The sequence below is a fragment of the Silurus aristotelis genome, assembly GCF_946808225.1.
Source record: "Silurus aristotelis genome assembly, chromosome: 6".
Classification (NCBI taxonomy): Eukaryota; Metazoa; Chordata; class Actinopteri; order Siluriformes; family Siluridae; genus Silurus; species Silurus aristotelis.
Genome location: NC_139579.1, coordinates 19,975,052 through 19,993,704, shown reverse-complemented (window position 1 = coordinate 19,993,704; position 18,653 = coordinate 19,975,052). Strand labels below are relative to the sequence as shown.

Below are 18,653 nucleotides of genomic sequence, written 5' to 3'. Positions count from 1 at the left end.
CATACCCCTTTGTCCTCTACATTTGCCTCTTTCACAACAACTATCTGCATGTCTTCCTTCACCACATTAATAAACCTCCTCCTTGGTCTTCCTCTTGTCCTCCATCCTGGTGGCTCCATCCTCAGCATTCTCCTACCGATATACCCCATGTCCCTCATCTGCACATGTCCAAACCATCTCAATCTCGCCTCCCTCACCTTGTCTCCAAAACGTCCTACATGTGCTGTCCCTCTAATAAACTCATTTCTAATCCTGTCCATCCTCATCACTCTCAAGAAAAACCTCAACATCTTCAGCTCTGCCACCTCCAGCTCCGCCTCCTGTCTTTTACTCAATGCCACTGTCTCTAAACCATACAACATCGCAGGTCTCACCACAGTCCTATAAACTTTCCCTTTCACTCTTGCAGGTACACTGCTATGTAAATAAACAAAGTAAATAAAGAAAGGAAAAACACTAAACGAGATGGTGTGTTCAAACCTTTGACTGGTAATATATATATATATATATATATATATATATATATATATATATATATATATATATATATATATATATATAGTGTGTGTGTGTGTGTGTGTGCATTTGTATTTATATATTTATTCTTTAATTATATATAATATATATTTTTACATATTTATGTTATTCCAAATCAACAAAACAAACCTTTCTTCAATCATTACAAACCGTTTACTAGAAAACTTTAACAAAATTTTGCCTTAGATTTTTAACTTTCTTTGCTTTATATTTCCAGGATTTTTTTTTCTCGACTACAGAATACTCTTCCACTAGAGGGCGTCCAATCACAGTAAAGATCGTATGACGAAAGATTCCAGAAACAGCAGGGCAAATTTTAAAATAAATGAACGTCACTAGTATTTGAAAAAGGAGTGAAGGGTCTATGCTTTGTCTAAATTAAACTTCACCCGGAGAAAGAGATATTAAACTCAAATTAATTGAATATTAAATCATTTTAACATCTATAGTGTAGAAGGCAATTATTATGAAGTACTACAGAAAGGTTCCTCAACAACTGTGGAAGCATTAGCAAATTTTGCATGGCAAAAAATAAAGTGAAATTTAGGTTCACATTTAATGTGGTCCAGAGTGAACCGCAGCAGCTCAGTACAGAGAGCCTCACAATCCCAGTACCATGGGGAAACTCTGAAGGCATGGATCTGGGTTTGGTCATGCTTAATATTGAAAACGAGTTGAAAATTGCAATATTGTAAAAGGTGGACAATTTATCAACCACACCAATGTCAATGGCATGTTTTTTGTTGCAGTACAAACATACATTTGGGCCTTTTTTTATTTCTACAGTGAGCTGATCACTACTTAATGTTCTTGATTATGGCATAAAAACAAACATCTGCTATATAACTTTATGAAATATAGTAAGGTGGCTCTTGACCCTGTCAGTGGATTTAGAAATCAAAATGTCAGTTTTATTCCCACAAATATCCTGTTGTTGGAGGTTTTCAGAGCCAGATTCTTACTGACCATTTAACTGAAGTTTTCCTCTCTTTTTTATTATTTACCCCATATATTTTTTCTTTCTATTTTTACTAATTATTTTGCATCTTTGTTTGTTTTCAGCATTCACTCAAAGAATGAATGTGGGAGACCAGAAGCGCTTGGAAAAGCAAAAAGCAAACAAAAATGTAGACATGTAGCAGAAATATTAAACGCTAAACCAACTAATTAAAGAAACTGCAATCTAAACTTGCTGTATAATCAAAATTAGACTGATATTAGTATATATTTTATTAGAATTGTATATAATATATATATATATATATATATATATATATATATATATATATATATATATATATATATATATATATATATACATACACACATGCACACCATTCACCTTCACTGTTGTTTTCTGTAAAGCTGCTTTGAGACAATGTCTGTTGTGAAAAGCGCTATACAAATAAACTTGACTTGACTATATATATATATATATATATAGATAGATAGATAGATAGATAGATAGATAGATAGATAGATAGATAGATAGATAGATAGATAGATAGATAGATAGATAGATAGATAGATAGATAGATAGATAGATAGATAGATAGATAGATATAGATAAAGATAAGGTGATGAGCTGTTAGGTAGAACGACTCTTGTTTTGAAATTTGAAATGCCGGAAGTTCACTCCTCCTGTTCGCGGTGTATCCCAAAGCCAGTTTTCTGTATTACATTCGTGGATTGCGGAGCAACTGTTCAAACATGGTTAGTTATTGAGCTCTTCTTTCGAAACATGTCAGTTAATACTGTAAACCTCCTTTATACTATAACAGTTGGAAGAAAAATCAGTGCATCAATGGTTACTAATGGATCCTATATATAGCCTATGCTAGCCTGCTATGCTGCTGTTATAGTAATAACATTCTCTGTATAGGAGACGCGGGGGTTTTACTGAATGTTTTGACTGTTTTAGAGCTTTTTTCCAGGTCATACAAAAGGAAAGATAAACGAAAACTCTAATTTACGCTCAAGTCAGTTTACTCCTGGCTAAATATTTGAATAATACAAGACATAATATAGGAGGAATCCCACCCTGAACTACATGTCCATATTGAAACATTACTGACCTCAGATATACACCAACCACACATATGACATTTATAACATTATGACCAGTGAAGTGAATAACACTGATTATATGTTTATCATGGCACCTGTTAGTGGGTGGGATATGTTATGCAGCAAGTAAACATTTTGTCCTCAAAGTTGATGTGTTAGAAGCAGGGAAAATGGGCAAGCGTAAGGATTTAATCGAGTTTGATGAGGGCCAAATTGTGATGTCTAGACGACTGGGTCAGAGCATCTCCAAAACTGCAGCTCTTGTGGGCTTCCAAAAAAGGAACAGTGGTGAACCGACGTTAGGATCATACAGAGTAACTGAGTTACATCAGAGTCCCAGCTCTGGCTTTGAAATGCTATTTTTTCGAGGAGAGTCGACTAATAAGTCAGTGAGACAGGTGAACGCGTTTAAAGACTCGAGCACTGCTGCATCACTGTCTTTAGACAGAGATAATATATGCAGTTTTTCCCCCACAACCAGTTGGCACAAAGTTGGAAACACACTTGTGTTGGAGGTTTCTTTTATACTGTAGAACAGCGGTGTCAAATCTATTCCACAAAGACCCTGGTGTGGGGGCAGATTTTCATTCCAACCAAACAAGGGCCACATCTGAAATTGATCATTGAAAGTAAATATAAAAACCGCCACACTGGAATCTGGTATGCCTTGGTTGGAATGAGAACCTGCACCCACACTGGCCCTTTGTGGAAAAGATTGGACACCCCTGCTGTAGAATTACAATTTCTCTTTACTAGAACTAAGAGGTAACCATGTTCCAGCATTACAATGCTGTGTGTCTTGTACAGAGCTCTGACCCCAACCTAGCTGGATATCTTTGGGATGAAGTGTAAAGCAGGCTATTTGCCAGGCTGTGCTCACCTTGCACTAGTGCCTGAGTTCACTATGCTCTTGTGGGTGAATGAGGACCAAAAAACCCACAGTCATGGTTAAAATCTATTTGAAAGTTGGGGAGGTGGTAACTTTGAGGTTAAGATGTTGGCCTTTGGATCCAAAGGTGGCAAGTTCAAATCCAATCTATGCCAAAGTGCCACTTCAGGGCCACAAAGCTGCTCAGTTGTTATGAATGAAACAAATGTGTGTGTGCAGTGTGTATGGCATAGATTTAAGCATTCCCAGAAGAGCTCCTGGGTGGTATGTAAATCTGGAATTGGATGTTTAACAAGCCCAGTACTGTTCTGGTAACGTGTCCCCAAACTTTTATCTCTGAGTAATAATGTATATGGCCTAACCCAAAAAACGTCAACTCAGCATTTCATCACAATATTGTACTGAAAATGTTAAAGACTGATATCGACTCGTTCAGAGAGGATGTTTCCTTTCAATATTAACATGGTGTTGTGGTCTGTATTTTTCTAACATCAATCTAAATGACTTCTTTTGCAGTCCCATACTATTCTACTTGTCCAGCCCACTAAGAGACCAGAAGGAAGGACATATGCTGATTATGAATCGGTTAATGAGTGCATGGAAGGTAAGATATTCAGATCAGTTATACCTTAAAGTTATTTACATTTGTCATACTTCATAAAAAAATTAATTAAAAAAAGAACATGCTTTTACAATACTTAATACAGAAATGTTTTCTTTGGGCAGGAGTGTGTAAAATGTATGAAGAGCATCTAAAGAGAATGAATCCTAACAGCCCATCCATCACATATGACATTAGTCAGTTGTTTGATTTCATCGATGACCTGGCAGACCTCAGCTGCTTGGTGTAAGTAGGCTATTTATTTATTTATTTATTTTTTTGCAACTCAGCCCACCGTTTGAAAGTCAGAAATCAGCATAAGCTCAGACAAAATGCCGTCAGTGTGACGTCCAGCTCTACACAGTCTACAGATAATCGAACTGTATGTGACCATAAACTATTTAAGCAGTAAGACAGCAGTATCAGTATGTGTACTGACGCTATTCTATTTGACACAAAATAGTCACAAAGCAGGCGTACAAAAGTTGATCGTGGCAGCCAGCAGGGAAAAGATTTCTCGAGTCTTTAAGGACACAAAAAGGAAACACATTATAAATAACACACCAATGGATACATTTATAAACCTCTCAATGTTCTCAATGTGTGATATAAAATGCTACAATTTGTTTGTTAGTTATACACAGATAGAGTTACAACTCGGGCCAAATTTTAACATCTCTGTTCTGTTTCATTCAAGTCATCTTCCCTGCTTCTTCTTCTTCTTTCGGCTTCTCCCATTAGGGGTCGCCACAGCGGATTATCCGTCTCCATACCCCTCTGTCCTCTACATCTGCCTCTTTCAATCCAACTACCTGCATGTCTTCCCTCATCACATCCATAAACCTCCTTCTTGGTCTTCCTCTTTTCCTCCTTCCTGGTGGCTCCATCCTCAGCATTCTCCTACCGATATACCCCATGTCCCTCCTCTGCACATGTCCAAACCATCATCTTTCCTGACTACGCACTTCATAATATTACAGGTTTATTTATGTTTATTTATGTTCTTATTTCTGTGTATGAGAAATCTAACTTAAAAATCCCATTGGCTAAACACCGAGTAAAAGTAAAAATATTTGTGTCTTGATTTCAGGCTAGTCATATTAAATATAGGCTGTGGTTTAGAGTAATGACTGTAGTGTCCACACACTATTGACTTTCTATTGTCAGAGTCACAAACGTAACATTAGAGCATTCTGTATCAGCTCTATCGAGTAAAGTCAATAGTCATGGCTGGTTTTTGCAGAAAAATAAAGATTACCATATATATGCTATTTAACTATCTGTTGTATAAGGTGACAATGCAGTTTTTAATTTACCAGACATTAAAGACTTGCAGCATTAGATTCAGTTACCGTTTGTGTCTCGGGCACTAACCTGATACTGGTGATCAGTCTCAGTAACAGCTAAATTGCAACAGGTCTAATGCATATTGTTTTCAAATTGAATTAAATTAAACTGAATTAAAACCCTGATTGGTACTGTATGACTTTTCTGTGTTCCCTGAGCAGATCTCGTTTTGCAGCCACAGTGCATGTAGGACAGTGTAATGTTATATAAATTGCATAATTAAAATAAACTACTTGTAATTTTGTTGTGTAGTTTGAGTTGAAGTTGGAGAGACATTAAGGGCTGCCAGGACAGGGTTACAATGTCATGTCTCAGTACATCACCCCGGCTTTGTGACTGAGCGAGTGAATCTTCTAGGTCATATTCTCACTGTGTTTGTCGAACTGGAATTTAGAATGTATTTTTATTCCCGATCTTTCTACCACACACGAACAGTTATCTCAGCTTAGATTTTCAAACTATGCAATCACCAATATTCTTCGGGGAAAAAACGCTCTTTTGGGGAAAACCGCTGCTGCATAGCCTGCGTACAGTAAATAAATGTGCTGTGCATTTGTCACTGCAAAATAGATTGCTCACAAGCGCTTTGTTTGTCCCACAGGTACCGAGCTGACACACAGACATATCAACCCAACAACAAAGACTGGATCAAAGAGAAGATTTATATATTGCTGCGCCGCCAAGCTCAGCAGGCTGGGAAATAAAATTGCCCCAAATGTGCTGATAAGAGAGGTTACGTTTCAAGAGTTTGGCAGGGAAGTTAGTCAATTTAAAGAAGAAACATTTTCTAAAGACATAACGGATGATGGCCAGATAATTAGATATTTCTCAATTCAAGTCCTGGGTGACCACTATGAGTTTATTAAGGCCACTGGAAGAAAATTACTACTGCAGTTTAGCACCAACCCTAAACATGTGTATTTTATAACACAGAAGATACACAAGACTATTACCTAGCTGCACAAGGCAGAGTAAAGTGTTCAGACTAAGTTCAACAAGCCAGATATATAGACTGAATTGTGTTCTGTGATACATATAATACTGGAATTGAGGACCATTTGTCTGTAAATTTTAACTGCTTTCATTTTATGTGTCCAACCCCTCTTTTAAAGGAAATGTATCTTTACAGATTTTTTTTCCTCCATAAATAATAAAATGGCTTTGTTTAAACTGTGTTTGAGTACTTTATATGTTTAGTACCCTGCGGGCTGTATATTCTGGTATCAGGCATTACCAGCAAAAACAACTATTGATCAGATACTGAAAAATAAAATAATTTATTCCAATCAATCTAAAGATTTATTTAAGACTTAAATTGATGTTTACAAATAGAGAAATTACTGTATTTTTGTTCCATTTAATAATTCTTCTAGAAATGAAAGGAAATAATGATCAGAATGATGTTTGATTATTGGCACACAGTTATATAGGATGTCTGGATTTAATTTTTCTCTTCACTTGAACTAGGAGGCCCAAATCTGTATGGCAGCATGACAATGTCTCTGTGCACCAAGTGAGTGGAGTGGAAGATCTTCAGTGGCCTGCTGTAGAGCTCTGACCTCAACCCTACTGAACAATGAATTGGACCGCTGACTAAACTTCAGGTTCCTTAGCCTACAGCAGTATGAACGAGTCTCCACAAGCACTTTAAAATCCAGTGGAACACCTTCCCAGAAGAGTGGAGGTTCTTAAAACAGCAAATGGGGACTGAATGTGGAATGGAATGTTCAAAAAGCATATTATGGTCATGTGTCCAAAAACATTTCAAGTGTAATTGTAGCAAACACTTATAATAAAGATATTTATATTGGTGCATGTGTCTAAATATGTATTTTATTATAACAGGGTTAAAATCTCCAGTATTTTAGTCATGTTTTTAAAGAGTTTGTGCGGGTTTTTTTTGTTTTTTTTTTTCTCCCTCTTTCTGCCCGATGAGGATAAACCAATCGGTCCTCTCCGTATGTGTGTGTGTTTTTTGTTTTTTTTCTACCTTTGTGTTCAGATCGCCTCACACTTGTGTTTCTCACCCAGCCCAGTCTCCCCCATCTCCCCCCCTCACACTCCTCCCTCAGCCTCAGCATCTCAAAAGGCTACTGAGTGAGAATCGATGGCGCAGAGGCCCGCCTGACAGGACAATAAAACCCCACAAAGAAGCGGTGAGTTTTTTTTTTCTTTCCTTCGCCTTTCCAGTTATATCACGAAATGACAGGCAGCGAGACGAGATGCGCTCCGGCGTGCAGGCGCAAAAAGAAGAAGGCAAAAAACCCAGCTCGTGTTATTCCAGCTGCCTTTTTTGTTGCTACGAGGCAGCAGCCAGCCTCCCTGATACCCTTCTTCAAGAAACATCATCGCTATACCCCCCTCATTAAGCTCACACGCTCCATTTTGAACCCACATTTGCGATGTAGCGTTTTGCACTGTTTGGGCCAAAAACAAATACCCGAGCAGTTATACTTTTAACGTATAGACGCGGAGCGTCTCGTGGCAGCGGATTCGCCGGAGTGAGCGCTCATTGTGCGCTGCGCCACGCCGTAACTAGTCTCAAATGCGGATTGCGGTGGTGCGTAAATAAAAATGCGATGTTTGGAGGAGGTCTGGCTGTTTGAAAGGACCTCCCCTGCAAAAAATTAAATAAAAAATTAAGACACGACATGCAGCAGCCCTGCGTCGGACGGACTGCGCGTTTTAATTGAAGCCGATCGTCCTGTTCTGGCGTGTCCCCGTTCCGCCAAAGCAGATGCCCACACTGTTTACATACCACCCTGAAGGCAGAATGTCATTATTAGCCTACTGAGAATGGCATGCATCCTCCAATTCCAATCACATGCATTACATCAAGCCTAGGTTACATTATTGGGCTGTAATTATTTTTCTTTCCTCAGCCAGAAGTAACAGGCCAAGCACATCTTAAGGTATTTTTTGTTTAATGATGTGGATATCATTCATGCAGTGTAATCCCAAACACAATGTCTCACATGGAATTGTGTAGTATAGAGGTTAAGTGCATTATTAAGTGTTCATGGTATCCTCTTGTACTTCTTTTTTGAACGATCTTGATGCCAACGTCTGTCATTGCAGAAGACGGTTATGTACCTGGTATGGGAGTTCAACCCACGGTGGCTGGCTTCCCAGGCCTGGTTTCAGTCCCTGATGTGTGGCCTTTGAGATGTCCACCATCCCTCGACTCCCCTGCTATTAATGGAGCCCCCATCTTCTGAGGTGAGCATGTGTTGCTGCTTAAGTTGTACTAGAATGTCAAAAGAAATTATGAAGCCCCTAACATGAGCTGTAAAAAATTAGATTCTACAAGACCAGTCGCTTCTCTACTAATGAAAGTTTCTCAATTACCTTGATCGTTAAAAATGTTCATGGTATGTTACTGGGCCCCTGTGGATTTGCAGAGTTTACACACAACGAGAGACAGACATATTTCAGATTTAATGCACTATATCAGAATTACATTGGCTCACAGTTTACATTGAAGTTGACGGTTTCTGGAAATTCTGGAAATTGTTGTAATTCATTTTCAAAGCCTATGACTGGCTAAATGTTGTAATTAACAGTAAATCAAGAGTGTGTCTGTGAGTATAAAAGGTCCTACCTTTTCTGCTTCTTTGCAGTTAATATAATGGGAAAATGTCCACAATTGCAAATCTAATATCTTGTGATCACACAGACTCTGCATCATTCAGGAATAAGGCACAAATTAGCTTTAGACCAGCAACACAAAAATACTAAAGGCTTCGGGAAACAAAGTATGTATGCATACCAATAACAAAGTTCCACACAGTCATTGCCCAAAATGTTTTCATTCAAGACAGAAGACCATATTTTATTACAGATTTAAAATGCTGGACTTAAGTTTGCAAGAGGGTTTGGGTCAGATAAAGGAGCAATTGGATTTTTTTAGCCATAATGATTAATAATGAAAAAGTTGAGGTTGAGCAACACTATCCCAAGTGTGAAGCATGGGGGTGGTAGCATCATGTTTGTGAAAGGGTGAAAGAGGACTGTTGCACTTTAGACAATATATGGCATCATTAGGTTTATCTAAAACACATAAAGAACCTCAAGACATCAGCCAGGAAGTAAAAATTTAGTCACAGCTGGGTATTCCAGGGGGACCATGATCCTAAGTATACCTCCAAATGTGAACCAAAATAACTTAAAACATTAAAGTAAAAGAATTGGTTTGGAATGTATACCTACAATTGTAGTTGTTAGTTGTAAATGTTATCTTTATCAGAGATGGTCAATGATTATTGCTTATGCTGGGACATATAAACCAGATGCACAATGGAACATTGATTTCCTGTTACAGCACTTAATTTTGGATTTAATTAACTTTAAATTGAAGCTACTCACTTATCTCTTTCACACGCCTCAGTTGAAATGGAGGATGAGGATGGCACATGTTTACTTGATGTGTTGTGGTAAGTTCTACCAGACTGTCACTGTTCAGAGATCATAAACATTGTAATAAAATTTTGGCCATTGCTTCAGACCTGGTCACGAAGCAAATAAAGGATAAGTAATTTGCTCATTGTCTTGAATGATTCATGAATTTGTTTTTGTGTTACTAGTGACCCACAAGCCCTAAATGACTTCCTTCATGGGACAAAAGAGGTTCACGATATATTTTTCTATACACAAACTGTAACCTAACTATACATGAAATAAGTAGTCATTCTATGTGTTACAACATATAGCATGAAATCATTACGCATGTAAAATGTACAACCATAATTTACTAGATTGTTAAACATTCATTAAACTGTATTGATTGAATCACATGCAATAGTTTAGACTGCTGTAACCATTTAGACTCTTTGTAAACTGTCTGTGTTTATATGGGAATGAAATTTGGGAGACTTGTGAAAGCCCTGCCTACAATTAGTCATCTTCTTCCCTATCTGTTCAAGCAGCTGCTAAGTGGAGACCTGCTCATTAATTGTTCCTCTGGGGAGCCGTCCCTGTTCACAGACACGCCGGTAAGTCTGGGCTTCTGTCCCCATTGCTGAAATAATAGATGGAGAAGATTTTACCTCTAGTTAAGATCACCATCACCTGCATGTCTCCCTATTTCTTTTAAATTTACCAGCTGTTAATTTGGTCACTACTGACATTGGTCTGATAGTTTTTAATAGTTGGCTTCTGTTTTCTCTCTCTAAAAAACATATGACATATCCACATTTCTCAACTCACTAATTGTTCTTTCTTTTTACTATCTAGAGCCCTGTCTCCTTGTTGGCAGATGAATCTGGCTCTCATGACACACCTATATCGGGCTGTGTGGATCTCTCCTTCCTGGATGAGGCTTTATTGGCCTCACCAGCAGGAGGAGAGGATTCTGAGGATGTATGTGAACCTCCACAAGTTGAGGCCGAAGTGCCACAGCAACAGGAAGAGGAGGAGGAGACATGTGACATCCTTCAGCAAAGTCTCCAGGAGGCTGACATCACTGAGCACACACTGGCTTTAGAGGCAGGTCTTTCCCAGTCTAGTGAAGTGCTCTCACTCTACCCATCTGGTTTAACCCCACCTTCACCTCCATATATGTCTAAACCACTTAACGTCTCTGGGGTCACAACATTGCCCAGGGACACACAAGTTGCAGTGGAGCCTCCTCAACCATCTTTGTTGGCTGTGGGACCAGGTTGCCCTTCGCTCAAGCCAGTGCCACCACAATTAATGGGGCTGCTACCTGGAAACGTATTTCCTGCACCTCCCACATCTGACACGTCCTTTTGCCTGAGTCATGCACAAGGTTCCAACATGATCATCCACAAAACTCTTCCAGGCCTTACATTGAGCCCTGCTGTTAGGACAGCAGCACCTCAAGAGATTATATTGCAAAGGACCCCTTTGCCTATCCAACCCAAGCTGCCAGTCAACATACAGCCTAGATTGGTGCAGATAAGCCCCAAACCGTCAGAGCAGAAGTCATCTCCAGGCCTTGCTTTCATTCCTCCAGCTGCATCACAAAATATTCTGTTGTCCTCTCCTGTGGGCCCCAGGCAGCCTCTGTCATCACAGTCTACAACAGCACTCAACAAGCCTGTGAGTCTGCAGCTAGTCAACCAGGGAGGCTCAATTGTTATTCAGCCCCAGAGTCTCTTCCAGGGCCAGAGCCACTTCATATTGCCTAGTCAAGGCTCTGTAAACCAGTCTACAAGCATCTCTGGGCCACTGCTCAGCACGACAAACAATCAAATGCCAAGTGCAGCCCCTCTGGCAGGACAGCTTGTTGATGGCTCACAGATTGTAACAGTACGCCCCAGGCAACTGAATTTTAGCCCTGTGTTTACCACTCCGACTGGGCAGCTCACTCTCAGACAGGGAGCTCTTCTGTCTGGACCCCTGCAGCTTCAGTCAGCGCCCCCTACCGTCTTCCATATGCCGGCGCAGCTAGCAGGGGCCTATTCTGCTCATGCACAGGGGCAGCATGGTGGTGTTGTCCACACACCTGCCTTAGGGAAGCAGATCACCTTGATCAACACTCCTGGTGTGCTTGCCCCTGATATGACTGCCATATCAATAGTGAATGGGCCGTCCATGGTGCAAAGCTTGCCCTTAGTGTCCCAGGCACAGAGACCTATGGCAGGGGGCAATGAGGAGCAGCTAAGTCTTCCGCAGACCCCAGTGCTTCTGTTGCCTGAAAGAACTGCTGCAGAAAAAAATGCAACAAATGAGCAACTACAGAGTATCTTACACGTAAGTTCTGTATTGTTTATCTTATAGATCATGTTTTGTTGTGGCAGCTCATTCAAAACTAAGCATTAGTTTGACTCTTGATCTTTTCTTTGTTTACCTGTTCTAGAAAGGCACACTGTCTCCTCCAGCTTCAATGCAAGCTGCTGTAGCCAAAATGCACACACAGCCTTCCCCAGTCATTAGTATTTTGCAGGCACCAACAGAGAGCACTAATTCCCCTGAGCCTGTTGCATTATTGTCCAAACACCTAATTACACATCCAGAGAAACAGCAAGCTGTTGAAGGAGGCCATACACCACCAAACCAAGCATTTATTTATCACCCCCAACAGGTAAATCAAGCTGTTGGGTTATTGATTTTATTATAATGATTGTGATTGTTTATTCATACTTTGGATATACAATGATTTTTTTAACCGGCATAAATATTTTGAATGCATGTCCTCACAGGAAGCACTTAATTCTTCAGCTTCTGCTGAATCCTTGGACAGCCACATCTCTCCTGAAGCTAGTGAGAGAGAGTCTTCACCCATGGTCCTGGCTGTGTGTGCATCGTCGAAGGTTCTCTCCGTGTTATCGGAGTGTGGAGGAATCCCCACTCCAGTGCATTCTGGGTCGGAGCATGGTGACATGTTAGCCTCGCCACCCATCACCCAGTGTCCTGAAAGTACACCCTTGACCATGTTTCCAACTCCCCCACTTTCAGACAGACAACACTCCTCTGCATTTGTAGTTCTCAGTGCCAAAATGCAGGGGCAAGAGGAATTGATGATGTGCATGAGTCCATCTTCAACCTCCGAAAGGATCTCTATCACTGAGCAACAGCTTTTACCCATTCCTCTATCCACTGACTTCAATGAAGTTCTGGAGTCTGGCCTTATTGAAGCCCAGCAGCACATGCAACAAAGTAGTAAGTGTTACTGATTTGTACTGCAAAACTCTGCAGGCAACTGCAGCCAGCAAGCTGCATCATTATAACAGCTCCTTTCTTGGTTCATAACAGAACTCAGAGTTCCTGGTTTAGTAGACGATGAAGAAATCATCTCACTAGACCTACAGGACAGTTTTGAAAGCTTGTCATCCCAGGACATCGAGGGCCACAGTGTCCTTCAGGTAAAAATTCTACATTTGTATATGGTTTATTAATCACAAAGGACATATCTGAGAGATTATAATGGTAGTGCACTATGTAATATATTTATAAATGCATTTGAAAATATTATGATTTATGAAATTATTTAATTCATCCAAATCCTGCTGATTTAGGTGCCCTGTGTCAGTGTGAAGGCGAGAGAAAGACTCACTCCAGCAATGCGGCAGCAGAGGTCAACAGCTATTCTTAGTATCCTCGGTGTCGAGAACACTAATGAAAACTATCCATGATGCAGAGCAGTTTAATTTAACACTCCTGTGTGCATATGTGTGTAATTCGCAGGATCAAGCAGCAGCTTTGTTCAGACTATGATGCTGTTCTTAATCCATATACTTGCTCTCGGTTCACTTCGCTAGAGGATGCTGTGAAACACCTGTTGCCCTACCACACCTGCTCCAGAGCCTTACCCAGCCAAGCTGATCTGCTTACAGGTAAGACTGAAGTCAAGCATACAACCAGACGTACATCTATAGTTCATAATGAATCGAAATAATCCAGTTTGTTGCCATTTTATCTAGTGATTTTAAAATTTCTATCACATGCCTCTTTCTTGTCTGTTGATGTGTAGTGGATAAGCAGTTTGAAAATGTATCAGGGCTGCTGCTGAAATGTACTACAGACATGCTGAACAAATACCGGCAGCTCCTACTGGCAGAGTCTCAGGCAAGTCAGAGCATTCCACATTTATCATTTCTTAATGAAACCTGCCTGCCACTCATGTCTAGAATTTGATTGCCTTAATTTTCAACCAGGATAATTATTATTATTTTTTTTTTATAACCATCATAGATCATATCGTACGTACAGGTAGTCCCCGAATTGGAGGTGACCCCATCATAACCTTAAAATATTAAGAAAGAACGGTGAACAGTATGGGGGTAGTATACTCTATTTTGGTAATAATGTAACAAATTACAGTACATCATTTAGCTAAACAGAGCAATTTACAGTACAATACTTTATAAACTAGTATATATTATATATATATATATATATATATATATATATATATATATATATATATATATATATATGTATGTGGCAGCAGGCATGTGGACGATTGTAACTGAAGGGTGGAGCATATGCTGCTACGTTTGCCTGCCACGTAAAACATCTTTACAATCATATCGCTATCGTAAGTTAGAAAATTACGAAGTTGAATCCATTGTAACTCAGGACTAACAAATTCCAATATATAGAGTATGCATAAATGAAGTTATGGTTACAAGAAGTACAGGACTAAAATAAATAGTCATGTATTTCTTTTTTTGCAACTACAGCCACAGTTTTGCATATACATTTTATGGCCAAAAGTATCTGGACAGGTTGACGATCACATCCAAGACTGTTCTGAATTATTGCCACAAAGTTAAAAGTACCAAACTGTATAGTATATATTTTTATGCTGTAGGTTTAATCATGTGGAAGTAAATGATCCAAACCTGTACCAGTGTGATAATTCCACTGTGCACAAAACAAGCTCTATAAAGACATGGTGCGGAGAGCTTTCTGGCTCAGAGAGGTTAAAATAGGAGGCAGGCGGCAAGTACACACATACACACACACAGAGCTCGTCTCTCTCTTGAGGCTCTCCTCTCTCTTATTTATCCTCTTCCTCATTCACTGCAAAAAAGAACGTTCATCACAGGTGTGTGATCCTTACTGTTCACTTTCCTAGACTCCGCCCACTAGTCACAAACCAGCGCTTGGCCACATGCCTTCTGCCACATATGGTTTGCCAAGTTTGGTGTGGAAAAACTTTAGTGACCTGCACAGAGCCCAGACCTCAACCCAACTAAACACCTTCAGAGTGAATTGAAATGCTGACTCTGTGCCAGGCCTCCTCACTCTACATCACTGTCTGACCTCACTATTGCCCTTGTGGCCTAGAGCCACATTCTAAAATCTAACGGAAAGGCAGAGTAAGCAGGCTGCTATAACAGCATTGGTTGGACTAACTTGGGTTCGGAGGTCAGGTGCACACACAAGTTTGGCCAAATAGTGTAAATATAGTCATGTCCATTAATAATTGGACAACGACAAACTTACTTTTCAAGCTGTCTTTTATATATCGAAGTTAAGATTATTTGAAGGTATTTACATGTATTTGGGGGCCAACAGTTAGGAAACACTTTTCATATGGCCAGAAATTTTCAAGGCAAAGAAGTGGAATGTTCTGTAACTCGGTCAAACTGGGCCGGCATTTTTAATCGTTAAAAGCTGAAGCGGCTTAAAAACGAGCAGGATCTAATGACCGCTGTATTAACGGCTATACCTTGGAAATGATTGGAGACAAAAAATAAGCAATGAAGGCATTTCGTTGGAAATCAGTTTAACGGTCCTCGTCATTAACCTGTGCAGCAAGAAAGTCCTTCGGCAGAGATGGTGATGCTAGAACGGTTGTTCCTGCAGTCTGAGCGACTCTTACTCGGGGAGGAGAGACGCAGAGCAAGAGGTGATCCAGGTGAGCCCTTCCACTCTGCACAGTTACTTCTAAAACAAGAGCATCATATTCTAGGATGTTTGGTTATCAGGCAATTTTACTGCTAAATACAAGTAGAATGCATACTGACTGTTATATAAATTGAAAAAATCTGAATCAACTGCATGTTCTTTCAAACACAGCGTGAACAGTAAACACTATGAATTATATATTCATATATAAGATAGCATTATGGCGCAATCCACAGACTCCCCCCCCCCCCTGTAATCATGTTTGAATCCTTTAACAGAGTCCTTCTTGATGTCTTTGCGTAAAGCATCATGGCACCGTGGCATGCTGCCTTCACGCCACTCTGAAGCCTCAGCGAGTCCCCCATCACCCCCTGCATGGGCTCTACACTCAGACAGACCCCCAGGTCTTAAGACATATTGCTCTAGGAGCAGGGGGTCACTGCGCCTTACCATCAAGCATGAGTCAGGATCTCGCAAAGTCATCCACAACTCTGCGTGCGATGAGCCACATGCCCTTACCGGACATAAACGCACATTAGAAGTGCAGCTAACTAACAGAGGGGGGAGCAAACAGGAGGGGCAGGAAAGCACCCTCAGTCCAACAGAGACAATCGCTGAGCAAAATCAAGCGGTAGCTGGTGTGGACATGGACAGGACAGCTTGCAATTTTATCACAAAGTCAGAGCACAAACTGAAAAGAACAGAGGGATCATTTCCAGATGTTCACCCCCCAGAGCTTAAAAGAAGCAAGCTGGAAATTGCAGATGGGTTGGGGGATGAAGGTGGCCTGAGTGAGCACCTGCAGAGTGCAATAGACAGCATCCTGGAGCTCCAGAGGCTTCAGGGACCAGCAGCTTGTCTCAAACCCAAACTGCAGCCCAGTGCGCTGGAGCAGAGCATCAGCTGTGTGCTGGAGGGAGAAATGTAATACACAGAACAAGAATTTGCGAGGAAAAAAACAAACAAAAAAAACAAGTGCCGCTTCCATCCTACAGCTGAGTATAACTACACGGTCTGACATCCACAACAGATGCTAAATTCCTAATTTGTTCATTCCCACTCTAAGAGGGGCTCCGTATAGGTGTGAAAAAGGACTTGACGTAAAGCTGATTGATTATATAAATGAGACTGGGAGACCTGATGTGAATAAATTAAGTGGAGCACCTGTTTTTTTTTTTTTGTTTTTTTTTCTTTTTTCTTCTTAAGATGCACCACAGTAATTTTTTTTAATGTTGGATTTAGTGTTAAAGTAAGGAAGCTTCCAATGTGCTTGATTTGTGCCAACATTGACAACGTTGTCAGTTGCATTTGCCGAGTGCCTGTGTGTATTGTTGTCTTTTTCTGAATGTATGTCTGTGTGCGTGTTTGTGTGACAAGTACAATAATTCATGCGTGAAGGGGGAGTTTGCTTGACTACATAGATATACTACAGTTTAAGAACGTTTGTACACTACAAGTGGATAGTTTATGGATAATGATGTCCGTTTCAGCTTGTTTATCCCCAAAGAACACACACAGTTAATTCTGAAAATCACCAGCAAAACCTATTACTGCATTCAAGAGATTGTTTTCTTAAAAACTAAAAGTTGTCTCCGACATCATTTTCGCAACAGTGATTACCGAAAGGGAGATGTTTGACTCCGGTTACAAATTAGCAGCTGTTTTTGTTTTTTTCGCCTGTAGTAAACTGTGACATCTTACAGAGACAAAACATAATAATGCTCTAAGTGATATTCTGAAAAAGCAATAATGAGCAGTTGGTCTTGAATACATGGTTGTGCCTCAGTCCAACTTCTTGACGCTTTTGCTTTCTGTATCGTGATCCCAGCCGTTTATCGCCTGTATTCTGGCATTAGGAAAATATTTTGTTAAAGAAAGGAAAAAAAAAAAAAAAAAAAAAGAAGAAACAGCAGCAATAGTAATAGATCATTGGGTAAATCGCCACCAATCAAATTTGTTGTCAGGATACAAAAAAGGTATTTTATTTCATGTTTAAAAAATGAGCTCGTCCATAAATCACTTCTAGTTAACGCCGCATCCCGAAGTACAAATGATTGTGTTTGATTCTTTTTGACAATCTGAAAATTGTGTTAGTGCTGTGTGTCACAAAAAATGGAAAAAAACCCACATCATTAAGATTAAGCAGTAAGTCCTTATCAGCAAAAGTTTCAGAACAGATGGAATATATGGTTGTGGAAATATGGATACTTTGGTATTTAACAGTAACTACTAGGACTCAAGCCAGATAGAGGTATAATTAATGATCAAGTTAATTACCCACATCTCCACAGACTTTGATATCCATGTCTGACACATTCTCACTTTTTAACAGTAATTTAACCGTAATGCCCCCGGACATGCTATGCACTGGTAAACGTTTCAGAGTACTCGAGTCACGAACACCAAGGTGACGGTATAATGCACTTAACCCTACGAACTGTGACGAGCCCTAAATGTGACAAGGTGCCATCTTTTTTCCCCGATAGATGATGTCATTGTTCTCTGGTCATTCTCCTGTTTCAGTTTATTAAATACTGTGAATAAGGTAGCATGTGTTGGACACTGCTTTAGACTACGACACATTTTACTGACAGATTGTTCTGATGCCAAAATCAAAGAGGCCTTAATTCTGCAGTACCAGATTGTAAAAAAATAAGAAAAAAAAAAAGAAAAAAAAAGGGGGGGGGGGAAGGAAATGTTAAATCCCAACTAATGACTCTTTTGACCCACTGTCATGTTAGTCATTCATTTTAAACATATTAAGAGAGAAAATCTTTTGTATACATTTTTACAAACTATTTATTTAACTGTGATTTTGTAAATAATAAAAAGTTAAATTGTGAATGGAATGCTGTGTGTAAGGCGTGTGTTTCGAACAGCGTGGGATCGTGG

General features: G+C 39.8%; 2 protein-coding genes across 4 annotated transcripts; both read left to right on the top strand.

The window, feature by feature from the left end:
• The first annotated feature begins 2,122 nt into the window (after positions 1-2,122).
• Positions 2,123-6,611, top strand: LOC310727538 (enhancer of rudimentary homolog). The gene is made up of 4 exons (XM_083544114.1): positions 2,123-2,250; positions 4,010-4,097; positions 4,220-4,340; positions 6,043-6,611. Exons 1-4 carry the CDS (start codon positions 2,248-2,250, stop codon positions 6,143-6,145), a joined length of 315 nt encoding a protein of 104 aa, XP_083400240.1. The 5' UTR covers positions 2,123-2,247; the 3' UTR covers positions 6,146-6,611.
• Positions 6,612-7,419: 808 nt separating this feature from the next.
• On the top strand, positions 7,420-18,447 carry LOC310727528 (BRD4-interacting chromatin-remodeling complex-associated protein). 3 transcript variants are annotated; one of them, XM_083544090.1, is made up of 15 exons: positions 7,442-7,597; positions 8,328-8,353; positions 8,520-8,660; positions 9,829-9,874; positions 10,025-10,067; positions 10,367-10,432; positions 10,674-12,155; positions 12,262-12,486; positions 12,605-13,064; positions 13,158-13,267; positions 13,421-13,479; positions 13,590-13,738; positions 13,876-13,970; positions 15,669-15,771; positions 16,040-18,447. In XM_083544090.1, exons 4-15 carry the CDS (start codon positions 9,834-9,836, stop codon positions 16,687-16,689), a joined length of 3,483 nt encoding a protein of 1,160 aa, XP_083400216.1. In that variant the 5' UTR covers positions 7,442-7,597; positions 8,328-8,353; positions 8,520-8,660; positions 9,829-9,833; the 3' UTR covers positions 16,690-18,447. The 3 variants fall into 3 exon arrangements, with proteins under 3 accessions (XP_083400214.1, XP_083400216.1, XP_083400215.1); XM_083544089.1 differs by having other exon boundaries at positions 7,476-7,597; positions 8,324-8,353; XM_083544088.1 differs by lacking the exon at positions 8,328-8,353 and having other exon boundaries at positions 7,420-7,597.
• Positions 18,448-18,653: the final 206 nt, after the last annotated feature.